Source organism: Psammomys obesus, unplaced genomic scaffold, assembly GCF_907164565.1.
Source record: "Psammomys obesus unplaced genomic scaffold, mPsaObe1.curated_primary_1811, whole genome shotgun sequence".
Classification (NCBI taxonomy): domain Eukaryota; kingdom Metazoa; phylum Chordata; class Mammalia; order Rodentia; family Muridae; genus Psammomys; species Psammomys obesus.
This window is the reverse complement of record NW_026590571.1, coordinates 2,191,882-2,219,781: the sequence shown is the minus strand read 5'-3', so window position 1 is coordinate 2,219,781 and position 27,900 is coordinate 2,191,882. Positions and strand designations below refer to the sequence as shown.

Genomic DNA, 27,900 nt, shown 5'->3' with positions numbered 1-27,900 from the left:
CATTTTGGACAAATATACATTCAATTTTTAAATGTTTACTGATAATCTTTAACAAATCTTTGCTAGGGTATGTTGGAAGGAAATAATTTTATGTGATGGTTACATGTAAAAGCATTATTGCTTTTAGTCTGTTATTTTATTTCCCTTAAATCTTGCAGAACAAAAGGGACAGACAGAAAGAGAAGATAAAAATATGTTTAAATATTAAAAATGGTATTTATATAGTTGCTTTTTAAGAATGCAAATGCTCATTAATTCAAATTAATTGTTGATATTTTAACTTTTTAAAAAAATTAAACAGTAATTCAGCTCTACAATTCAAGATTCCCACTGCAATGCTTCTTAATGAGGATGAAATTCAACCACTTACTGTGACATTTCCAAAAGGCAGAGTTATAAATGGCTCTAGTACTGGAATTAATGATGAGATACTATGTCATATTAGTTTCAGTTCATCTAAACCTGTTTCCTTTTTTGCCGAGATTATTTTTCGTGATGACAGAGATAACTGGTAAGATATTTAAATGTAAATGCTTTTGTATTTGACATTGAGGGATATTAACTTTCTATTCTATTTTTTTCTAAAGTGGTTAAACGAATGACATCTAATATAGTCATCTTGGACATACAATTTTTAACATTCCAAATATGAATTTGCTTTCATGATAAACAACAAAAAAGTAAATTATATGTGTATAAGGTATTATAACTTTGTTAATTTGATTTCTGAGACACATTTCTTCACATGTAAATAGAAAGCTGATGTGAATAAATGTTTTACAAGTAGCAAAGTAGAACATGAAATGTTGAGGTACAACTAGATTGTTTGATTGATAATAGTTTTTGTGCTTTGGCTTGGTGGATTATTGTACAACAGAGCCCAGGCAGAAAGCATGAAAAACAACAGTGGCATGATAGAGGGATTTTTGCTATACACAGGCATCTTTTGAGAGCAGCTATATCATACCTATTTTTTCCCAAACTATAAGAAAAGGTAATCTATTTTATTCCTTTCCTGCTGTATTTTTGGATCTATTTCGTCTCTTTCTCTTTCCCCATCCATTTCAATAGCTTCTTTCTCAAACATATACAGACAGGTAGAATACACACACACACACACACACACACACACACACACACACACACACATAAATATTATTCCCTTGTTTTTCTTGGTGTATTTTATTGTTAGTATAACCAAACACAATTTCCACAATATGGTGTAAATAAATTGAATGAGGTCTCTATCAGGTCTCATCAGGACTGTCTGAAAGTTCTTTCTCTGTGGCCTAGTTAGGCCACCTCACTGTGTGTGATTGGGGGTGGGGCCATGAACAACAAGGATGACCTTAGGGAAGAGGCTTAATCTTCATTCAGAAGGACAAACAGGACAACATCAGAAGTAGGAGAAGAAAGAATACATGACAGAAGCCCAGAGGGCCTCTGAAAGACTTTACCCAGCAGGGTATTAAAGCAGATGCTGAGACTCATAGCCAAACTTTGGGCAGAGTGCAGGAAACCTTATGAAAGAACGGGGAGAAAGAAAGGCATGGAGAGGACAGGCGCTCCACAAGGAGAGTAAGAGGACCATAAAATCTGGGCACATGTGTCTTTTCTGAGACTGACACTCAAATCAAGGTCTATGCATGGAGATAACCTAGGACCCCTGGAGGGATGTGGCTTATGGCAGCTCAGTCACCAAATGGGTTCCCTAGTAAGAAGAACAGGGGCTATATCTGTCATGAACTCATTGGCTGCCTCTTGATCACCTTCACTTGAGGGGAAAGGCAGCCTTACGAGGCCCCAGGAGAAGACAGTGAAGCCAGTCCTGATGAGACCTGACAGGCTAGTGTTAGAGGGAAGAGGAAGAGGGCCTAAGCTTTCAGTGGACTGGAGGAAGGGCATGGGAGGGGAAGAGGGATTGAGGGCAGTATTGGGAGGGTAAGAGAGAGGTGGCTATACCTGGTATACAATTGAATTAATTGTAAAAAATAAAAATATAAATTACAAAAGAAGTTAATTAAATTTGAATTTTAAGCATTGAAGATATTTCGAATAATTAGAAATATTTTATTGCCTTTATTACATGTGAAGTGGGTTTTTTCGATAAACATATTTTCATTTTTAGGTTTTCCCTTCCAGTTACTGCAACAGCAGAAAATTGCATTCTTACTATTTATCTTTATTTGGCAATTCATCCTGACAAGCAGAAAGTTATTGTAAAGGATGGTAAGATGTTTTTGGCTGAGTCCATTCTCTCTCTGTGCAAGTTCTTACTAACTAAATAGTACATCGAATAATATATTGTGAATAAGACTTGTCACTTTATGGTAGAGCAGTTGTCTTAAATGCTCAACGTGCTGTGTTTGATATCCAGAACCTGGAATCAAGTAATTTAGCACATGTATATTAAACATTTATTGTTTGCAGAGTTATGTTTGTTATTAATAATAGAATATGCCAATGCCATTTATTTCATTAACTTAACAGGTATCTGAAGATGCATGAATAGAGAGTTGATTGAGTTTATATATATATATATATATATATATATATATATATATATATATATATATAGCATATAGATCTTTCCAGTGATTTTATAGAAATTATGAAGCTATTTGAGTCAACCTTGTCAAATGATAATGTTAAACAGGATTGTTTAAATAGAGAACAATATTGCAAATTCACAGTACTGTGACAGGAGGAGCAGAAGTCTCACTGTGCACTGTCTGATCCAGACATTTTAGTTCTATGTCAGCATTTTCCCTTATTTTAATCAGTTGTATTATTTACTTGCCTCTTCAACTGTTCATCATGCTTTGTGAAAAATACTTGGTCCTGTTCTGTCTCATCAGAGAACAGATTCTTTATGACTCTTGAGAAAAACAAACAACATCAACAAACAGACCATCACACAACAACACACCACTGGGGTTTCAAATAGTAAGCATGAATCAGAATCTAAAATTTCTCCTTTTATTCCAGTCACATGACCAGAAACTAGTAGTCTCTCCTGGTTTAGTTCTTCCTTTTCTTCCTACTATCTATGGTCCAAAATATACTATGTAACATTTGGAACACTTTCTAGGCAATTTTTGCCTTCACTTACCTGCTGTAGGTCAATTTTCAGGAAGATACCAGGAAGGGGAAAGGAGATTGTTTTTTTCCAGAAAGCTGCAAAGAAAAAATGGGCCGTTCAGGTTACTCGTTTCACATTTTTTCTTAATTTTCCAGAGGTAGGAGGAAAATTTAAAATGGGCAATGAGGGATTAAAGTACTTTTCCTTCAGCTAACAAAGAAATTTCAGAAGTCAGCAGGAAACAATACTTCACCACTGAACACAGCTACGACTATTGATTATTAAGCATGTCTTTCCATTTTCACAGTTTCTTGGGGATATCACATATCATACTTCTCTGGGTCTGCTTTAATTACTCTAAATGTTCCCTCCAACATATTTAATGAACTCTTACTCCGTACTTTTAATTCTGTGTGTAAATCAAAAGTCATTGTCTTATAATTCAAACACTGTACCATCAGCCTCTAATCAGAGATTCAGGAATTCAGATTTAAAATATCTAGATAGTACTTTTCATTAGATTTCCTAAGCACTAACGATATTACAGGATGAAAATAAAGCTTACCTTTCTGAAAGATTCACATTCTTCTGGATACTCCATCCCTGCAAATGTATTTAAATATCATCTGATGTTTAATCCAGAGGATCATCCTTAATGACATTTTCTATCTCACACTGCACATTAAGCCTGTTTATTTGTATTATTTAACCTCTAAATATCTTTCTTTTTTTACTTCTTTACTGACTTTTACTGCATAATTCATGATACCATCATGTTTTCATGAAATTAAGGCTGTCTCTTGCAATGGCCCTTCATTCAGAAACTGTGAATGAAATACTTCATACTATAAAAATCATTCATACTATAATAACATTGATATTTGTAAAGTGAAATGTCCTTTTTTAATTTCTTTTTTATTCACTTTACATCCTGGTTATAACCCCATCCCTCTTCCTCTATCAGTCTCACGCTCCCTTTTTTTGCCCTCCCCTTTCCTATTCCTTAGAACAGGGTAGCCCCCTTCCCATCCACCTGAGTTCATCAAATTGCTGAGCTGATCATGTTCTCTTCACCTGTGGCTTGGCAAGGCAGTCCCACCCAGTGGGAAGTGATCAAAAAGCTGGCAAGACCCTCTGCCTACAAAAAAAAATGTAGCCCTTGGGCTACTTAGGCTTCATATGGATCCTAAAGTAAGGAAAGTGGGGACTGCATGTGACATGAGCTCTCTTCTTTTAATTCCTGTGCATGCAAACTTTCTACAGTGGGGCTAGAGACTTAGCAGTTAAGAGCATGTGCTGTTCTTCAAAGATCCTAAGTTCTTTTGTGGCTCACAACTTCCTGAAACTATAGCTCCAGCAATTCCAATAGTTCCAATATTGTCTTCAGTCCTTTCCAAGCATCAATTCACAGATGCCCAGACACTCTCCCTCACAAATACAAACAAATAAATTTTCCATAGGCTGAGCATAGTGGTAGTTAATCATAATCCCAGAACTAGGAGGCTGAGGCAATAAGGTAACAAATTCAAGGGTATCTCAATGGATGTTAAAGTGTTCAATTGCTGCTAAAGAGGCCAAACTCCTCATTGTGGATCTATAGTTACTGATTGTTGGAGGAGGGGCAAAGAACTTTGTAAACAACTCTAATTAAATCCACTAGGCAAAAGCCCAAACCAACAAAAACCAAAGCCATGAAAGTAGAAAGGGGGCTAGCTAAGATGAAGATGGGTATCAACAAAAGAGAGGATAGTGGAGACAAATAGGATAAAAATACATTTGCTGCACTATAATAATTTCATAAATGAAACCCAATATCTAATGAAGTACTTAAAAAATAAAATCTTTATACAGAATTCCATTGCTGGTAGGATGAAAGCAACAGCATGGTTTCTTACATCATAGTTCAAGTAATGGCTTCATTCTCATTTTGGGGATATTTTATCTTCTATGTTTAAGTCATAATAAACTTCTATGAGTTCTTTTATTCTCTGTATGTTTTTGATAATCTTTTTGATGATTAGAAAATTGTCTCTATTAGACACTGCATAGCTACATACCAAGGAGGAGCCCAGCTTTTATGAGCATGGGATTTTCATTCATCTTCTGTACTCTCATAACTGCCATTTCCCTGCCATACTCCATATTTCATTTTGACTTCTCAGGCTTCACATATGTATTCTATTGTGACATTTATAAGATTGTTGAGAATAGAACTAATTTCTCTATTCAGGCTCTTGTCTTGAATATCTAACATAGTATGTGACAGATTAAAAAGTGAAGCTCACAAGAAGCTAACATTTGTCTCACATAGAATATCCCTGCTAGATTTTGCTCTTGCTTTGGTCCAGTTTTTCCTTACTGTCTTGTTCCTCCCTTTGAAATGCAAATGCCTTCTCTATGCCTTTGTGTTTTGGAAGCATGTAACTTACATTTTGACTTTAGAGAGGCTCACAGTTAAAAGACTTCTTCTGGACTAAGGAGAGACTGAACTTTGGCTTTTTGAACAGAATAGGGACTATTAAGACTATGAGGGCTTTATGAAATGAAATGTAATGAACCTTTCTGGGCCAGGTGTGGCTTGAATCTGAAATGTTCTCTCCATGCTCTTGTTTAGAATGTGTGGTCTCCCATTTGGATTGCTTTTTTGAAGGTGGAGAAGCTCTTTGGAGGTGGGCTGTGTTTGGCAGAAATGGAAACACTTGAAGTGTGCCTGTGGGAATTTTTGTTACCCATGGTTCTGTCTTCCATTCTCTGTTCCCTAATACGCTGCTGTGTGGAGACTCACACCAAATGCTTCCACTATAGCCTCTGTGCTGTGCCCACCACATCTGCTTGCAGCGGTGGTCTGAAATCCTTCTGAGATTGAGCAGAAACCTTCCTGCCTTTGAGTTGCTAAATCAAGTACTTGATTACAGTGGCACAAAAGTAACTATGTCACCTCTCAACAATAGGCACTTATTCTCTCCCCAGTCTCTGGTGGCCATGCGGAGCTGGGCTGCAGTCTCTTCTCTGTGTTTGGCAGCAGTGGAGAAGTTTTTGTCTGAATGATCTTTGTGTGCATGAGCTGTCCCATACTATCTCCTTTGGTTAAGAAAAGTTAGTTCTCATGTGTCATTTTTATTTAAACACATTAGAATTTCCAGAGTGTCACTTTCTTAGGGGCTAAACCTTAGTTATGCAAAGCAAAGGGGAAATCCAGAGAACTCAACTCTACACCAGTCTTGGAGCTCTGACACTGCTGCCGAATCTTTCTTCCTTTCCCCACATTTCATCAGGTTTTTGTTTTTTTTTTGTTTGTTTGTTTTTTGTTTTTTATCTTTCATATGAAACATACAGGGTATCTAAGGGTATTTATCAAGGGGGCTAGAGAAGCACAGATCAGTTTTATCTTTCAAATCTAGAAGTCTTCTATGTCCTTAACAAAACAAACAATGCAGGGTTCTAACTATTGTTTTAAATAAAATTGAAGTTTGAAAGCATTTAAGAATGCATGCATATGGGGCTGGAGAGATTGCTTAGTGGTTACCATTATTAGTCTTCTTTTTTAAATTTTTATTTTATGCTTCTGAGTGTTTTGCTTGTATGTATGTCTGTGTACCGTATATAATGAAATACTTGTGGAGGCTAGAAGAGGGTATCAGATCGATTGGAAGTAGCTACCATGTGGGTGCTGGAAACCAAATAAAAGTCCTCTGGAAGAGCAGCCAGTGCTGTCTTAACCTGAATCATCTCTCCAGCCCTAACTCTATGTTCTTGCAGAATAGTCAGGTTGAGTTCCCAGCACCCACACTAAGTGGCTTACAACTACCCGTAACTCCAGTTCCAGGACTCTGTTACCCTCTTCTGGACTCGAGAGACACCTATACACATGTGGTACACATACAAACACTTAAGCACACAACATGGACATTAAATAAATAATTATTTAAAAAATAACAATCAAACAAAAAGCTCTTTTATGTATCATCTATATTATATAATGGATCATTTGAATTGTAAAGCTCTAGAAAACATTTTTGTCTATAAATTACCATTAAAACTGATTATATGTCAAATACTATATTCTAATCATCATAAAATTTAATATAAAAAAGTATAGGCTAGTCCAATTGGCATTACAGGGATGCAGAGAGAGGGACAAATTGAGAAAAAGAGAAAGTCAGAGACTGAAACCCAACAGTCCCCTGAGACATATTAGGTAAAATTTATATGACAAATTAAGAATGGTTTTGCTCGAAAAATATTAGGAAGAAATTTGATATTATAACAGCTTACTGATTTTTGTACTGCTTTTAAAGTAATCCTTACAGTGATCTCAGAATCTATGTTTTCCTATGTTTAGATAAATTTTTTTCAGAGACTATGTATAAAGTTACCTAGAGCTTAGGGGCTAAAGAGTAGTCCTGTCAAACTTATTACTTCAAATTTGTGAACTATACAGTTTTGCTTTCTTGACAGACCATCTACATACATAGGTATGAAAATATATGTATATATTATTTGCAGTATATATGTTTATATAGTTAGTTAAATGCATATTATGAGTTAAAAACTATAAAGTATATAGCAGTTCAAACTGGAATAGGGTTTAAAATCTTTAAAATGGTTTCAGCTCACACACAAGAAGTTATTTAACTTTGAGATCAACTAGGAAAAAGTATTTTTGTCAGAGATCTTTTTATGTCTTTTGTGTAATAATTTCAATTATTTGCTGTAGCAACATTTGAAATGTATTACACATTTTTGTATAAAGTTAGTATTTTTTTATTTTTCTAATAATATGAAAATTATCTTATCAAATAAATTCCATTCAGTTTAGGGAACCATATCAGTGTTTATGCTATTTTAATTTGTCAAGTCATGTATTAATATAATTGTATTTAGACTTTCTTTTATTATATTATATGAGTTATGAATTACAAGTTAAATGATGTGCTATTAAATTTCACAAATATTTCTTTGGCTAACTATGCTCTAATGTGTTATTTGTACATAAAGAAGGAAATACTACAAAGCCTATAGGCAGTTTTTTGATTCCTGAAATTCCACGCCAGGATTCCAAATCACTTTCTACAGGGCAAAGAGAATCTCTTGTTTCCAGTATTAGTGATGATGCTGAACTTACTCATGGGAACCTATTTGTTGGTATGTAAAAATGTATAATGTACTTATCAAAACTAGTTCATGATATAATTTTATTAATAGCAAAACTTAAGCATATCAAACAAATTCATTAAAAAAATCTCATGGATTCATCACAGACATAGTGGACAATCTACTCTGGATAAGTTTTTCAGTTCTTAGCAATAAAAGTTCTCTACATTTATAGTATTTCTAATGCTTCAGTAATGTTCTGTACACAAAATTTGTACCTCTTGGTTCCATTCGTTAAGTAGCTATGTAGAAAACTTAAGAGTAGTTGTAGTTGTTTTCTTTATATTTAACTAAAATTGTTAAATGTCTTGTTGATCGTTTATAACTTTTTTTTGTAACATTAAGTACTTTCTGTATACATATTGTGAATTGCAGATTTATGAGTTTTATTATATTTTTTAGCTGTATACAAAGTTACCTATTTTAGAAAGTAGTAAGCATAGTTGAGCATGGGAGTTCGGTATTATTTGAGATCTACTTCAAATATTCTTTTGTCTAGATATGAATCATATGATAAAATTAATTTTTGTCAGTTGATAAAACTTCAATAGTGTGAATCTGTGTTTTTATGATTGCATAAGAAAAGTCTTTTGACAAAATGCAGCGCACTAATTTATATTATTTAATATTTCCATAATACAAAAAATATTTTGTTATATTTAAGTACATTGCTCAGAAACAAAGACATTTTGAATATGTAGTTGACATTTTGTTTCTGTAATTCTTTCAGGTAAAGTCTAATTTGTATATAAGCAATGGTAAAGAAGTGTTAATAAGGCTTCCTTATGTAAATAAAATAAACATTCATATTGAGTGTTTGTGAATAAATTCTTGACAATTAAAACACAATTTTTATCTGGTAAATATATGGTAAAATATTTTGATTGTTTGGACATAACTATATTATTATTATTTATGTTAAAATACAGTAGATGCGCACAACTTTATTGGAGGGTATAGAATACTTTGTTGAAACTGGGTGTGGTGGCACATGCCTTTAATCCCAGACTCACTGAAACACAGGCAGAAGGATCTCTGTGAATTCAAGGCAGCCAGGCTGGTCTGTAAAGCAAGTACAGGACAGCAAAGGCTACACAGAGAAACCGTGTCTTAAAAAAACAAACAAACAAACAAACAAATCAAACAAAAAACAAACAAACAAATAAAAAGAACACTTTGTTAAAGGTGTTTTATTTACCTACTAAATGTAGAACTAACTAGAAGAATACTCTGTGGTCAAATAATAAGCGTATATAACAGAATGATCTTTTGTAGTTTCATCCATTTACCTATATATTTACAGATTTCCTCGTTTTTAATTGCTGAGTAGTATTGCATTGAGTAAATGTACCACAATTTCTGTGCTCATTCTTTGATTGAGGGACATCTAGGTTGTTTTCAGATTATAGCTATTATGAATAATGCTGCTATGAACATACATGAGTAAATATCCTTGTTGTATGGTTGAGCATCTTTTACATATATGCCTAGGAGTGATACAGCTGGATCTTGAGGAAGCATTACCACTAATTGTCTGAGAGAGCACCAGACTGATTTCCAAATTGGTTTTACAAGTTTACATTCCCACCAGCAACAGAGGAGGGTTCCCCTTTCTCCACATCCTCTCCAGCATTTGTTGTCATTTGAGATTTTTATCTTAGCCATTATGACAGGAGTAAGATAAACTCTCAGAGTTGTTTGATTGATCTTTGCTCAGCTTCTGCTCCCGAGGTGGCCCTTCTAGTTCCTAGAGAAAAGGATGCAGACAGTCCTGATGAACCCTTATAGGCTAGGGTCAGATAGTGGGGGAGGAGGACCTCCTCTATCAGTGGAGGAAGGAAGGGACATAGAGGGGAAGAGGGAGGGAAGGTGAGACTGGGAGGAAATTAAGGAGGGTGTTACAGCTGGGATACAAAATCAAAAATTTGTATTAAATAGTAACAATGACAATAATAATAATAGTAATAATAATAATAATGATACTAAAAGAAAAAAATTACAAAGCTTATATAACAAATGTTGACTTTAGGGACGGAAATTGCATGTGAACCTGTGGACTCAGATGAAAGTATTCCAGATAGAGTAAATTTTGTATCTCTGGAAAATGAAGAGATGAATCAACAGTTCTTTGCACCTGAAGAAGGATCAAAGGCTTTTGACTGTTTTCAGAAGGTTGTGAATGCAACTCAGACATGGTTCAGTCTCTTTGGCTGGCCTGAAGGTCCCCATTCTCTTTCTATTCCTGAAACAATAAGAAGGTGACATTTGCATATTTTACATTTTTTGTTTTGTATTTTTCTAAATATTTCACTTATTTGTATCATTTAAATGAAACAGTTAATTTTTTTAAACTGATGAACCACTGGGGTCTATTGAGACTAAGATAATGTAATATAAATTCTATTATTCATATATGGTTCAACATAATTTTGCTTTAAATTAAGTTGCTACTGAACATTAATTATATAAAATAATGAGTTTTGTTGTATCCTTTACATATACATATGCATATTACTTTGGTCTTATATAATTCCCCATGATGTCTTTGTACCTCTTATAAACTTCCCCATGATACCTTTGAACACAACATACTAGCGTTCTTCCTCTCTTAAATAGTCTCCCTTCTACTTTCCTGTATTTTTAAAGTTTAGATTCTCTTTATGATAGGATACATGTGACATATTTTCGTAAATCTGGTTCATTTTCTTTCACATGATGATATCCTGTCATATGATGTTTATTGCAAGCAACATGATTTCATTTTTCTTCTTGTTTGAATATATAAATATGTTTGTGTGTGTGTATGAATATGTGTAACATTTTCCTCATTAATCTTTTATTGATGGTTACTTAGGCTGATTGCATAACTTTGATCCTGTGGATACAGTCAGAGTAGATACTAATGTGTGAATAGCTATACTGTGCAATTTGATTCCTTTTCATGTATATACAGAATATTATTAATTTGTATTGCAATTATCGTGTTTTATGCCATAGGTCCATAGGTTTGATTTCTTAATTGTACCCCAGAGGTCTCATATATTGTTGTCATTATTATTTTTTATTGCTCTCTGAATATATTGTTTCTCAACTTTAGCTTCAATCTCTTCTTCATTGCCAACTCTATAGATGATTTTTTTTCACTGAGTTTTGTATTGACTTCCTGAGGTTTTCACTTCCGTGACTTTCATTTCTTTTGTCAGAAAAACTGTCATATTTCTAATCTAAGATTTTTTTCATATTTCTCATCCAATGTTTTATTTAATTAATTTTTAATTTTTACATTAATTTTATTTTATTCGCTTTGTATCCCAGCTTTAACTTCGTCCCTTATCCCAGTCCTACCATCTTTCTCTAATATCCTCCCATGCCCCTCTCCAATTCAACTGATAGAGGAGGTCCTCCTCCCCTTATATCTGTCCCTAGCTTATTAAGTCTCATCAAGACTGGCTGCAGTGTCCTCCTCTGTGGCCTGGCAAGGCTGTTTCTCCTTCTTAAGGATGGGGAGGAGTGGTCAATGAGCCAGCCACTGAGTTCATGTCAGAGACAGTCCCTTTGCCCCTTACTAGGGACCCACTTGAATACTACTGAGCTGCCATGGGTTACCTCTGAGCAGGGGTTCTTGGTTATATCCATGAATGGACCTTGGTCCTTGGTTGGAGTATAAGTCTCAGAAAATACCCCTGTGCCCAGACATTTTGGTTCAGGCAAATGGTGGGATCTAGAAAAGTTCATCCTGAGTGAGGTATCCTAGAGGCAGAAAGACACACATGGTATATACTCACTTATAAGTGGATACTAGACCTATAAAATAGGATAAACATACTAAAATCTGTACACCTAAAGAAACTAAACAAGAAGGAGGATCCTGGGTAAAATGATCAATCCTCACTTAGAAAGACAAACAGGATGGAGATTGGAAGAAGAAGAAAACAAGAAACAGGATAGGAGTCTACCACAGAGGGCTTCTGAAAGACTCTACCCAGCAGTGTATCAAAGCAGATGCTGAGACTCATAACCAAACCTTGGGCAGAGTGCAGGGAATCATATGAAAGAAGGGGGAGTTAGTAAGATCTATAGAGGACAGGAGCTCAACAAGGAAAGATTTTTTTTTTTTTTTTTTTTTTTTTTACACAACACACAGCGTTGGTATGTATATGTAGCTCTGGGACTTCATTGTTTTTTAATATGGGCTATTAAATACTTTGGAATTTTAGAGTGATTTTTTTTTGCCTTTTTTATATTTATTTTATAATGGTTCAATTGGCATAATCCTGGGAAATATAGCTGTTTTGTTTTTATTGATCTTTTTACAGTGGTGAGTATTCTCTTCAGAGCTCTGTCCACAAGTGTTCAAAGAGACATCAAATATTTGTAAAAGCAACAAGTTCAAACTGAAGCAGATAGCAAAATTAAGGATGACTGTTTCCCCCCAAATCATAGAAAACAAATTGGCAAACAATGTAGTTTATTGTGTGATATTAAATTTAATACTACTTGTTCCCTTATATTTTAAATTTTTCAGGAATCCAGGAAGCATATAGGTCAAACACACAGAAAGAATCATAGCCAGGCTTGTACAATTTAACTGATTTTTTAAAATAACACAAGGTATTTTGTCATAAATTAGGTTATTGAGACCCATTTTTACTACATTTGAGAGCTGATTTTCAAAATGAACCCTTGAATGCTTTTTATTTCTCAATCTGGGATCATGATACATTTCTGATTTTAATTGTTGACGAATAGTTATACAATTTACCATACAAAATTTGACAAAATTTAGAAAACAAAGATCTTTTGTTACTCCATCCAAAAATGAGTATATATCACAACCTGTTTAAAAGACATAAGTACTATTATTTCCCACTTCTTACAAGAGCTGGAGAGGACAGGAACTCCACAAGGAGAGCAACAGAACACAGGGAACTTCCCAGAGACTCATATTCCAACCAAGGACTATTCATGGAGATAACCTAGAACCCCTTGACAGATGTAGCCCATGGCAGTTCAGTGTCCAAGTGGGTTACCTAGTAATGGGAAGAGGGACTGCCTCTGACATAATCTGATTGGCCTGCTCGTTGATCACTTCCCCCTGAGGGGGGAGCAGCCTTAGCAGGCCACAGTAGAGGACAATGCTGCCAATTTTGATGAGAACTGATAGACTAAGATCAGAAAGGAGAGAAGAACCTCCCCTATCAGTGGACTTGGGGAGTGGCATGAATACAGAAAGGGGAGGGAGGGTGGGATTGGGAGGGGAGGAGGGAGGGGCTTCTGGGGGGATACAAAATGAATAAAGTGTAATTAATAAAAAAATTTTAAAAATGTTAGAAAAAAATCACAAAAAAGAATCCCCTCAAAACTATAATATTGCATGTAACATATTGCTATGAGAATTCATATATATATCTCAGTTGTAATTATAAATGTTTTTTGGTAGAAGCAACAAGTGAAATAAATAGTAAAGTAAAAAAAAAGACGTAAGTAAACTAAGTTTGTTTAATCTTACTCAAAGTTTAGTTCCATAAATGGGAACAGTACAGTTCTGAAATCAATGTTTTAAACTAGAATCCTTAGTAGGTTAGTGTGCAGGATATGGCATGTAACTGGTTATACTCAAATATCGAGAATGTGTTTTAATTTATTTTTAATTATACATGTATGATATATATTTTAAAAATTTAAATTATATTGGGAAGTATAGAAATTGTATTTAGATTATAGAATGCAGAATAGTGCCCAGTGAGTTTAAGGTACTTCCCATATTAAAATACAGTAAATAGATAATGAGACCAGGAATCAACCCTTGTTGTCTTTTCTCAAATGCAAATGATTCCTAGTCCACTCCCTGAGCCCCTCAATTGCAGCATAAATGATATAAGTATAAATGAGATAATGTGAAATCTTTAGTAATATTTAAAAATTTATTTTGTGCTTGCAAATAGTAGCCACACGAATTGCGTTTTAGAATTTATTGCTCAGTCTACCTTAATATTATTTGATTTAGTTATTGATCATATTTTTGCATAAAGTAACATTTTGAAACTGTTGTTGACTTACTCCATTTCCCCCATAGGGATGTGCAGAAAATAAAATTCTATTCAGCATCCTCACCACCCAAGAAATTTTCCAGACAGTATGATTTTTATAAATATAATAAGACAATTTATGATGTGATTCTGCACTTGAGTGAAAGACTTCCACCTGGAATTAACTCAAATCAGTCCTTACCAGTGGATAATACTGAAAGGGTGATACAGCTCCATTCACAACATGCCTCACTTCTAGACTTTATCACGTAAGAGCTAAGATTTACAGAATTAAACATGTAGTCATAGCTTACTTGAGTAGATAAATACGGACAAGTGAGTGGATGGATAAATTTAAGGAAATAGTTTGTCTTTATGTAAAAAAAAATCCCTTGTTATACACGTTGTAATTTATACTGCAGAGAATTATACCCTATTTAACAGAAGCATCACATAACCTTTTTGGATGCATAATCTAATACACTACCATTTAAACTTCATCATGTACATAGATCACTAGGATGGATTGTTAAAATGGCTTGCTCACCCTTACACACAGTGTTTTTGTTGATAATTTGCATTAATTATAAATTGCAGGATGATATGAATAATCCTAGTCCATGTTGATGGTCTATTTTGAAGGTGTACATGTTATAAACCTAGTGATAAAAATGAAATTAATGAAAATTCTTTGATTACTGGTAGTATCATCTTAGGTTTTGAATATTATAAACTTCTGGTTTTCATAATTAATGTGTTAATATTAAAATGTAAGGCTGGCAAAAAGTTCCATTATTGCTAATGAAGTATAAGCACTTGTTACAGTGATGTTTGTATTACTTAATTACTACAGCTATTTATTGACAAGTATGCATAAAATGGAAAGGTAATGTTCTTTAGAAATCTGAGGCAAAGCTTAATGAATTAATATTGTTTCCTTTACTTACATTTCCATCATTCCTGTTTGCTTAAACTCCCCACACTTACAGATACTATGCATATTCCACTTTTCTGTTACTACCTCATTAAATGATCAGATTTTAATTATAACATTTATGAAATGCAAATATGTATATATTCATACAAATATTTATACATTTATTACTAGTGAAAGTGAAAAGCAAAGATAAAGAACTTTTAGAGTAACAATACAAATGAAATATTTGATATTCTTTTTTTATACATTGAAAAATTTGAGCTTCTTGTAGTTAATGCAGCTTTTAATAGTTAGCAAAATATCTATTATTTTTTCATTATTATATTAATATTGTCTTAATCTTCTTATGGGTTAAATACAGCTAAACATCTCCAAATTTTCAAAAGTGACTGTGTTCAGGAAAGATTTAGGCAGCCTTTTGTGGAATTTACTGTAAAGGGACATTAGATAGATACCACCAATGATACAGAAGAGTGTTAGGTGGACAGTCCTGAACCTGCCTTATTAATAATAAGTTATTTCTATATTGAGAGGATAGTTGAGGCAGTGATAGGAGACCTATTGATTCTTGGTATGGCTGAGAGAAGGTATGTAAAGTACCCATCTCTGAAAATAGCAGCATATGCTAACACGAAAATCATTTTTCAGACAGAGCTAAAATGTCAAAGCATCCAAGCATCTGTTGAAAGTCATAGCATAACATGATATTGCACAGCAGATGGGGTTACCTGCATTGTACTTGAAGTCCTAGCTAGATCAATAAGGCAACGAAACAATGCCAAGAGGATACAAATTAGAAAGAAAGAAGTCAATGTACTCTATTTGCAGATGATATGGTAGTGGCACCATAATATCTACAAGATCAGTGGCACCAAAATATCTACCAAGGATCTCCTACAGCTGATAAACTACTTCAGCAAAGTGGCTGCATATAAAATTACCTCAAAAAATCAGTAGCCCTCCTACATACAAAAGACAAATGGGCTGAGGAAGAAATTGGAGAAACAAGTGAACAGCTTGTATGACAACCCTCAGAATGGCTAAGATAAAAAACTCAAGTGACAACATATGCTAGAGAGGCTATGGAGAAATGGGAACCTTCCCCCATTGCTGGTAGTAATGTCAACTTGTATATCACTTTGGAAATCAATCTGGAGCCCTCTCAGAAAACTGAGAATAGTGCTACCTCAAGACTTATCTATACCACTCCTGGGCATATACCTAATAGATGCTCAATCATATAAAAGGGCATTTGCTCAACTATGTTCACAACAGCTTTATTCATAATAACAAGAATCTGGAAACAATCTAGATATCTCTCAATCAAAGAATGGACACAGAAATTGTGGAACATTTATACAATTCAATACTATTCAGCTATTAAAATCAAGGAAGTCATGAAATTTGCAGGCAAATGGATGGAACTAGAAAAAATGTAATACTGAGTGAGATATCCCAGAAGCAGAGAGACATGCATGGCATGTACTCACTTATAAGGGGATATTAGCCATATTATATTTGATAAATATACTAAAATCTACAAACTTAAAGAGGCTAACCAACAAATAGGACTCTAGGGAAGATGTTTAATTCTCACTCAGATGGTAAAACAGGATAGACACTAGAGGGGGTTGAAGAGAAAAAACAGGACTGGAGCCTACCATAGATGTCCTCTAAAAGATTCCAACCAATAGGGGATCAAATCAGATATAGAAACTCACAGCCAAATTTTGGATAGAGTGCAGGGAGTCTTAAGGTAGAAGGGAGATATAAAAGGACCTGGAGGGGACTGGAGCCACAGGAGACAAAGCCAAAATAAACAAACAAACAAACAAATAAATAAATAAATAAATAAATAAATAAATACAGGGCACAGGGGATACTGCATAGACTGATAACATTCATAGAGACCAAGATCACCTCCTCAGATGTAGACAACTCAGTCTCCATGTAGGTTCTCTAGCAGGATGAGAAAAGTTCTCTGACATGAACTTGGTTGCTTGCACCATGATCACTTCTACTTGTTGGGGTGACCCAGCCAGCCTACAGAGTAAGAAAGAAGATCCAGGCAGTCCTGATGGGCCCTAATAGGATAGGGTCAGAGAGTAGAGGAAGAGGATTTCCCCTATCAGTGGACTAGGGAAGAAGGCTAGGGGAGGAAGAGGGAGGGAAGGTAGGACTGGGAAAAGATGAGGGACAGGCCTACAACTGAGATAAAAAGTGAATAAATTGTAAATAATATGTACATGTATCTGAAGAAAAAATTGAAGAGGATATCAGAAGATGTGAAGATCTCCCATGTTCATAGATCGGTAAGATTAACATAGTATAAGTGGCCATTCTATCAAAAGAAATCTACAGATTCAATGCAATTCCCATAAAAATACCAACACAATTCTTTATAGACATTGAAAGAACATTTCTTTAATTCAAATAGAAAAACAAAACAAAAAAACCCAGACTAACTAAAAAAATCCTCTACAATACAAGATCTTCTGGAGGTATCTCCATCCCTCATCTCAAGCAGTACTATTGAGAAACAGTAATAAAGAGTGCATAATACTGGCATAGAAGTAACTAGTGGATCAAAGGACTCAAATAGAAGACCAGGAAATAAACACACACACACACACACACACACACACACACACACACACACACACCCCTATGAATATTTTATTTTGACAAAGAAGCCAAAACCATACAATGAATTTAAGATAGCGTCTTCAAAAAATGGTGCTGCTCACCTGGATTTCTACATGTAGAAAAATGCAAATATATCCATACTTATTACCCTTCACAAAAGTAAAGTCCAAGTGAATCAAAGACCTCAACATAAAACCAGAAACACTAAATCTACTAGAAGAAAAAAAGGGGAGGAGCCTTGAAATCATTGGCAAAGGAGACAAATTCCTAAATACAGCACCAACAGATCAGCTTTAAGATCAACAATTAATAAATGGGACCTCATAAAACTGAAAGGCTTCTGTAAAGCAAATGACAATGTCAAAAGGACAAAATGAGAAGCTGCAGACTGGAAATAGATCTTCTACATCCCTATATCCAACACAATGCTAGTATACAAAGTAAATAACTCAAGAAAATAAACAACAATAAACCAAATAAACAAATTAAAAATAGGGTACAGAGCTAAACAGAGAATTCTCAATGTAGGAATATCTAATGGCAGAGAAACACTTAAAGAAACACTCAATGGACCACATTCGGTGGACACCTTCTAGGGACAAATGGTTGGCTGCTCTGACTGTGGGCTCTCACTGTCACTGCCTGTGGAGTGAATACCTTCCTGCACTGAGGGTGAGGCTCCTAACCCAGGTACCCACTTTCAGTTCTGTAGATACCTTCTGGGTGTTAGTGGATCCTGGTTCTGAATCTGTGAGTCCACTCTTACCATCCTGGGAATACCTTTCTGGTCTCTCCATTAGTGGTGATCATTCTCACTATCCTGTTGAGGGAATACCTTCTCCTACTGTGGGGGAGGCCCTACTACATTTCTTCTGCTCCCCACCTGCCTGGCTCAGCCAGGTCATAATAAGCCAGGACAGTACGGACTGTAAGTACAGCTGAGCAGAGCTAGGCGCTAAACTCAAGTCCCATGGTCCACCACTTAAAGGAAGCCAGTGGGCAATGGAGCAGCCTGATCCATGGCAGCCTAGCCCACTTGTGTCAGAAACAAGGAGCCCAGCACAGACAGTGAACCCAGGTGAGCTAAGCCAGGCTTGGAACTCAAAACCCATTCATCATCTTAGGGAAGTCTGTGGGGCACTGGAGTAGCTCTAGACTCAGGAATTTTTCTGCCTGCACCGCAACAACCTGGCATATTTGGGTCACAAACTTTAAGGCAGCAGAGACAGTGAATCCAACAGAGACTTACTGAGACTCCAGAGACAGGTGGAACCAGTCTACAGTACAGTTTTCAGGAATAATCAGTCAAGACTACAGATGACCAGATGGTGAGGGGCTGGCATAAGAATAGAGGCAACAAAACCAAGGCATCAACAGAATCTCCAAAAATCAACGGATATTATATTGCAGCTGAAACACAGAATGATCTTAAATCTATAACTATGCAGTTATTAGAGGGCATCATAGACAGACAGGAATCCAGAGTGAAACATGAAGGAAATGAATAAAATCATTCAAGACATGAAAATAGAATTAAAATTAATAAGGAAAACACTAACAGAAAATCCTGTAGTTGGAGAACTTAGAGACTAGATTAGGAACTACAAAGGTAAGCATCACCAACAGAATACAAGAAATGAAAGGGAATCTCAGGCACTGAAGATAAAATTGCAGAAATTGATACATCTCTCTGAGGAAAAATAAAATCGAAAGTTTCAGACCCAAAACATCCAAGAAATCAAGGACACCATGAAAAGACAAAACATAGGACTAAGAGGAAAAGATGAAAAACAAGATTCCAGGCTCCAAGGACCAAAATATACTTTTGAGAAATTTATAGAAAAAAGATTCATCAACCTTAAGAAAGAGATGGCCTTAAACATACAAGAGGCCTACAGAACACCAAATAGACTAGATAAGAAAATAAGTTTTTTTTTCTGCTGCATAATAATCAAAACACTAAATCTACAGAACAAATGAAAAAATATTAAAAAGCAGCAATCGAAAAAGGCAAGTAACATATAAAGACAAACCTATCAAAATAACACCAGACTTCACAACAGAGACTACTAAACCAGAACAGCTTGGGCATATATCATGCAGACACTAAGAGACCACGATGACAACACAGACTTCTATATCCAGCAAAACTTTTAATCAACAAAGATGCAGAAAACAAAATATTCTATGAAATAACTAAATTTAAACAATATACCTACTGCAAACCAGCCATATAGAAGATACTAGGAGGAAAACTCCAACCCAAAAAGTTCAACTACACCCAAGAAAACACAGGATGAAGACACAATCAAACAAAAATTCAAAAGAAACAAGCACACAAACACACTATGACCACGATAAACCCAATAAAAGAAATTAACAATCATTGGTTACTAATATCAAGTAAGATTACTCATCCTAATGTCTTATAAAACACATTTTCAACAAAAATTAAACAAAAGAGATGGAGAATGACACTTCATTCTCAACAAGGGAAAAATCCACCAGGAGGATATGACAATCCTGAATATCTATGCACCAAATCTAAGGGCTCCTGCATTTGTCAAAGAAATATTAAAGTTTAGATCACACATCGATCCACAAACCTTAATTGTTGGAAACATAAACACACTATTCTCACCATGGGAAAGATCACTGAGAATAAGCTAAACAGAAAAATAATGACACTTACAGAAGTCTTAAATGAAATGGACTCAATAGATGTCTACAAAACCTTTCACCCAAACACAAAAGAGTATAACGTCTTCTCATCACCTTTTGGAACCTTCTCCAAATTTGATCATATAGATGAAACAAGGCATGCCTCAACAGATACAAGAAGATTGAAATAATCCTTTGAATTATATCAGACTACCATGATCTAAAACTAGACTTCAACAATAACAGATACATCAAAAAGCCTACACACACATGGAAAATGAACAACTCAATGACACCCAGATCAGGGAGGACATAGAAAGAAATTAAAGACTTCCTAAAATTTATTGAAAATGAAGGTACAACTTACCCTAACTTATGGGACACAATGAAAGTGGTGCTAAGAGGAAAGTTCATAGCATTAAGTTCTTTCATAAAGAAATTTGAGGCCTCTCATACAAGAAACTTAATGGCACACCTGAAAGGACTGGAAGAAGAAGAAAAAGAAGAAGAAGAAGAAGAAGAAGAAGAAGAAGAAGAAGAAGAAGAAGAAGAAGAAGAAGAAGAAGAAGAAGAAGAAGGCACCCTCAAGAGGAGCAGTCAGTTGGAAATAATCAAACTCTGGGCTGAAATCAATAAATTAGAAAAAAAAGAGAAGAATTCAAATAATCAAAGAAACCAAGAGCTTGTTCATTGAAAAAAATCAACAAGATACACAAACCATTAAGCAAGCTAATTAAAAAACTGAGGGACAACTATTCAAACCAACAAAATCAGAAATGAAAAGGGGTACAAAAGAAGAGACAGAGGGAATCTAAAGAAGCATTATGTATAAATTCAAAAGCTTATAAACAACAAAATTTGAAAATGTAAAAGAAATGGACAATTTTCTTGATAGATTCCATTTACCAAAGCTGAATCAAGATCAAGTAAATAAATTAAATAGTTCTATAACCCCTAAGGACATAAAAGCTCTCATCAAAAATCTCCCTTCCAAAAAACAAGCCAGGGGCCATATGGTTTCAGTGCAGAATTCTACCAGACCTTCAAAGAAGAGTTAACTCCAATACTCTTCAAACTATTCCACAAAATAGAAACAGAAGAAACATTACCAAACTCATTCTATGAAGCCATAGTAACTTTGATAACTAAAACTCACAAAAATTCAACAAGGAGAATTTCAGTCCAATTTTCCTTATAAACATTGATGCAAAAATATTCAATAAAATATTTGCAAACTGAATCTAAGAACACATCAAAGTTATCATTCAATATGACCAAGAAGGCTTCATCCTAGGTATAAAGGGGTGGTTCAATATATGGAAATCCATCAGTGTAATCACTATATAGACAAAATGAAAGAAAAAAAAGTACATGATCATCTCCTTATGAGCTGAAAATGCATTTGAAAAAAATAAAACAACTATTCATGTTTAAAGTTTTGGAGAGAACAGGGAAATGCACACATACCTAAACATAATAAAGCCAACATATAGTAAGCTTATAGCCAACATCAAATTAAACAGAGAGCAAACAAAAACAGAGACTAGGCAAGGCTGCCCACTGTCACTGTATCTCTTCAACACAGTACTTGAAGTCTTTACTAGAGCAATAAGAGAACAAAGGAGATAAATGGAACACAAATCAGAAAAGATGATGTCACCATTTGTGGATGATATGGTAGTACACATGAGTGACACAACTATTTCTACCAGAAAACTTCTTTAGCTGATAAACAACTTCAGCAAATTGGCTGGATACAAAATTAACTAAAAAAAAAAAAATCAGTAGCACTCCTGTATACAAAAGACAAACAGGCTTTGAAAGAAATTAGGAAAAAATATCCTTCACAATAGCCACAAATAATATAAAATACCTTGGTATTAATCTAACCAAGCAAGTGAAAGATGGGTATGGCAAAAAAAAAAAAAAAGTCGTTGAAGAAAGAAATTGAAGAAGAAATCAGAAGATGGAAAGATTTTTCCCTTGGTCATGGATCGGTAGGATTAACATAGTGAAAATGGCTATCCTGCCAAATACAATCTGTAGATTCAATGCAATTCCTATCAAAATACCAACATAATTCTTTACAGACCTTGAAAGAACAACTTTTCTTTTCATGTGATGAAACAAAAATCCCAGAATAGCTAGGAAAATCCTGTACAATAAAAGTTCTTCTGGAGGAATCTCCATCACAGATCTCAAGCTCTACTACTGAGCAACAGTAATGAAAATAGTATATAAACAGCGTGGTAGATCAATGGAATCTAGTAGAAGATCCAGAAATAAACCCACACACCTATGGATACTTGAGTTTTGACAAAAAGCCAAAAGCAACTTTAATAAAAAACTGGGTAGTCCTGGCAGCGGATCAATGGAATAAAATAGAAGACCAAGAAATAAACACACACCCACACTCTTATGGACATTTTATTTTGACAAAGAAGCCAATACCATAAAATGGGAAAAAAGATAGCATCTTCAACAAATGGTCCTGGTCTAAATGGATGTCCACATGTAGAAAAATGCAAATAGATCCATTCCTATCACCATGCACAAAACTAAAGTCTAAGTAGATCAAAGACATAAAACCAAACACACTAAATCTGTTAGAAGTAAAAGTTGGGATGAGCCTTGAACTCATTGGCACAGGGGACAACTACCTGAAAAGAACACCAACAGCAGAGGCTCAATAAATGGGACTCATGAAACTGAAAATTTCTGTAAAACAAAGGACATTGTCAACAGAAAAAATGACAGGATACAGACTAGAAAAAGATCTTCACCAACCCTATATCTGACACAGGGCTAATATCCAGAATATATTAAGAACTTAAGTTAAACAGCAACAAACCAAGTAATCCAATTATAAAATGGGGTACAGAGCTAAACAGACAATTCTCAACAGAGGAATATCAAAAGACAGCTCAACAAATAAAGAAATGCTCAATGTTCTTAGTCATCCGGGAAATGCAAATCAAAATGATCCTGAGATTTCAGCTTACACTCATCAGAATGGCTAAGATAAAAAAACTCAAGGGACAACATAGGCTGGAGACATGTTATGAAGAAAGGGAACCCTCCTCCATTGCTGGTGGGGATGGATGTACACTTATACAACCACTTTGGAAATCAATCTGGTGCTTTCTCAGACAATTATTAATAGTGCTTCAAGATTAAGCAAAGTGCATGGAATCTTATGAAAGAAGGGGGAGATATGAAGACCTGGATTGGACAGTAATTCCACAAGGAGAGCAACAGAACCAAGAAATCTGATCCCAGGGGTCTTTTCCGAGACTGATACACCAGACAAGGACCATGCATGGAGATAACCTAGAACCCCTGCTCAGATGTAGCCCATGGCAGCTCAGTATCCAATTGAGGGCCCTAGTAAGGGGAACAGGCACCATGTCTGACATGATTTTAGTGGCTGGCTCTTTGATCACCTCCCCCTGAATGGAGAGAAGCCTTACCAGGCTACAGAGGAGAACAAAGCAGCCAGTCCTGATGAGACCTGATAATCTAAGTTCAGATGGAAGGGGAGGAGGACCTTCCATATCAGTGGACTTAGAGAGGGGAAGGGTTGAAGAGGGAATGAGGGAGGGGGCTACAGCTGGGATACAAAGTGAATAAACTGTAATTAATATAAAAAATAAAAATGACATAAAATAAAAATAAATAAAATGGAATAAGAAAAAAAAGAAAGCATAAACTTGGGCATTTGAAGTAGACTCTGTCCAATTGAACTTTGCATTAGTTCTGCCTGTGGTAAATATCAAAAGAGTAAACTACTTGAGAAACTCAAACCAAGAATCTGCTTTCATGTTAATCACCAGAGCAAGCCACACAACAGAGTGTTTTAAAGTTTCTAATGCCTTACAAATGCATCACAACACTTCTAGGCTACAGAGAAGCCCAAAGATGCCTGTTCATTGTAGCATGACTTCAGGGCCTGTGCCTCCCCAACAGGAAAGGATTATCAGAAGCCTTGCTCCTTTTAGCCATATCCTCATGTCATTGTCTTCATTTCCCAATAAGACCCAGACCAGGTCTTCTAGAAGGAACTTCACAATCGTTTGTTTTTCAAACTACACACACAAGAAATGCCCATTTTTTTCAGGACTGGCTGCATCCTCTTCCTCTATGGCATGGCAAGGCTGTCCCTGCCCCCCAGGAGGAGATGATCAAAGAGCTGGGCACTGAGTTCATGTCAGAGACAGCACCTGCTCCCCTTACTAAGGAACACACATGGAGACTGAGCTGGCTATGGTCTACATCTTGCAGCCAGTCCTGATGAGACCTCATAAGGTAGGATTCGATAGTAAGGGAGGAGGACCTACCTTCTCACCGGACTAGGGTAGGGGTATAGAGGAAGAATAGGGATGGAGTTTGGGACTGGGGGGAGATGAAGGAGGAGCCTACAGCTCGGATACAAAGTGAATAAATTGCAATCAATAATAAATCAATTTTAAAAATATCCACCTGTACCACTGGGTATATATCTGAAAGATGCTTAACCATCCAACAAGTACATTTCCTCAACTATGTATGTATCAGCTTTATTTTTTTAATAGCGAGAATCTGGAAACAACCTAGATGTCTCTCGAAGAATCAGCCAAGGACTATGCATGGAGAGGACCTAAACTCCTTCTCAGATGTAGTACATTGGCAGTTCAGTCTTCGTGGGGGTTCCCTTGTAAGGGGAGCAGAATATGTCTCTGACATGAACTCTGGTCTTCTCTTTGATCACCTCCCCCTGGCCAAGTGGCCTGCATAGGTCACAAAGAAAGAAGACACAGACAGTCTTGATGAGACCTGATAGACTACAATCAGATAGTAAAGGAGGGTGATGTTCACTCTAAGTGGACTAGGGGAGGGACATAGTAGGGAAAATGAAATTAGGGTGGGACTTGGAGTAGATGAAGAAGTGTGCAACAGCATGGATACAAAGTGAATAAAATGAACTAAAAATAATAATAATAAAGAATTTGTTTTAAATAGAAAAGCTCATTTCATTCAAGCAAATTCATGGCTACCTGAAAGCACTAGGGAAAAAAAATAGACACACCGAAGAGGAGTAGACAACTGGAAATAATCAAACTCAGAGCTGAACTCAATGAACTAGAAACAAAAAGAACAAAGAATCAATGAAACCAAGAGCTTGATCTTTGAGAAAATCGACAAGGTAAATAAACCCTTACCAAACTAAGTAAATGCAGAGACACTATCCAAACCAAAAAAAATCAAAAAGGAAAAGGGAGACATAACAACAGACACTGAGGAAATCCAAACAAACATTAGGTCTTACTTCAAAAGCCTATACACAACAAAATTTGAAAATGTAAATGAAATGGAGAATTTTCATGATCAATTCCAATTACCAGAGCTGAATCAAGACCACATAAAAAATTAAATAGTCCTATATCCCCTAAGGAAATAGAAGCAATTATTAAAAGTCTCCCATCCCCCCCCAAAAAAAAGACCAGTGCCAGATGGTTTCAGTGCAGAATTCTACCAGACCATCAAAGAGCTAACACCAATACTCTTCAAACAATTCCACAAAATAGAAACAGAAGGAAAAATACCAAACTCATTTAATGAAACCACAGTCACATTGATACCTAAACTTCACAGAGACACAACAAAGAAAAAGTGTTTCAGGACAGTCTCTTTTATGAGCATTAATGCAAAAATATTCAACAAAATACTCAAAAAAATGAATCTAAGAACAAATCAAAGATATCATTCAATATGACCAAGTAGGCTTCATCCCAGGCATGCAGGGGTGGTTCAATATATGGAAATCCATCAATTTAATCCACCATATAAACAAACTAAAAGGAAAAAAAAAAAACATGATCAGCTACTTCGATGCTGAAAAAGCATTTGAAAAAAATCCACAGGGAATCATATGAAAGAAGTGAGAGTTAGTATGACACGGAGAGGATAGGAGCTCCACAAGAACTAAACATATCTGGGCACAAGGCTCTTTTCTGAGACTGATACTCCACCAAGGACCATGTATGAATATAACCTAGAACCTCTGTGGTAGCTCAGTATCCAATTGGTTTTCCCTAGTAAGGGGAACAGGGGCTATTTCTGACAGGAACTCAATGACAGGCTCTTTGACTCCCCCCCCCCAAGGGAGGAGCAGTTCTGCTAGGCCACAGAGGAGGACTTTGCAGCCAGTCCTGAAGATACCTAATAAAACAGGGTCAGATGAAAGGGGACGGGGTCCTCCCCAATCAGTGGACTTGGAAAGGGGTAGGGAGAAGACGAGGGATGGAGGACGGGATTGGGAGGGAATGAGGGAGAGGGATACAGCTGGGATACAGAGTTAATAAAATGTAACTAATAATAAAAAATAAAAATAAATAAGAGAAAAAAATCCAAGACTAGTTTATGTTTAAAGTCCTGGAGAGATCAAGGATAAAAGGCACCTACCTGAACATAGTAAAGAAAATACACAGCAAGCCTATAGACAACATCAAAATGAATGTTGAGAAACTTAAATCAATCCCACTAAAACCAGGGACAAGGCAAGGCTGTCCAGACTCTCCATATCTCTTCTACCTAGTTATTGAAGTTCTTGGTAGAGCAATAAGACAATTAAAGGAGATCAAAGGAATCAAATCAGAAATGAAGTAGTAAGCATATCACTATTGGCAGATAATATACATGAGAGATCCCAAAATATCTACCAGGGAACACTTACAGCTGATAAACACTGTAAGCAAAGTGGCTGGATACAAAATTAACTAAAACAAACAAACAAAAAACAACAACAACAACAAAAACAGTAACTCTCCTATATACAAAAGACAAATGGGCTGAGAAAAAAAATTAGAGAATCAACCAACACCCTTCACAATAGCCACAAAAGACATATAGTACCTTGGTGTAATTCTAATCAAGCAAGTCAAAGACTTTTATGAAACACACACACACACACACACACACACACACACACACACACACACACTTCAAGTCCCTGAAGAAAGAAATAGAAGAAGATATCAGAAGATGGAAACACCTCCCATGCTCATGGCTTTGCAGGATTAACATAGTAAAAATGGCCATCTTACCAAAAACAATCTACAGATTCAAATATAATTCACATCAAATTATGAAGATAATTCTTTACAGACATTGAAGGAAAAATTCCCAACTTCACATGGAATAACTAGAAACCAGAATAGCCAAACAATACTTTATAATTAATGATCTTCTGGAGGTATCTCAATCCCTAATCTGAAGCTGTACTATAGAGCAACAGTGATAAAAATTGCATAGCACTGGCATAGAAACAGGCTAGTGGATCAATGGAATAGAAAAGAAGACCCAGAAACACACACACACACACACACACACACACACACACACACACACACACA

General features: G+C 35.6%; 1 protein-coding gene across 1 annotated transcript in view; it reads left to right on the top strand.

Annotated features, from left to right (window-relative positions):
- The window catches only part of LOC129677283 (cilia and flagella-associated protein 47-like), a 603,052-nt gene that overhangs the window by 159,889 nt on the left and 415,263 nt on the right, over nucleotides 1-27,900 (top strand). The window contains 6 exon segments of the mRNA XM_055607932.1: nucleotides 302-511; nucleotides 2,129-2,229; nucleotides 4,090-4,095; nucleotides 8,081-8,227; nucleotides 10,266-10,494; nucleotides 14,313-14,534. Of these exon segments, the coding sequence (XP_055463907.1) occupies nucleotides 302-511; nucleotides 2,129-2,229; nucleotides 4,090-4,095; nucleotides 8,081-8,227; nucleotides 10,266-10,494; nucleotides 14,313-14,534 (915 nt within the window).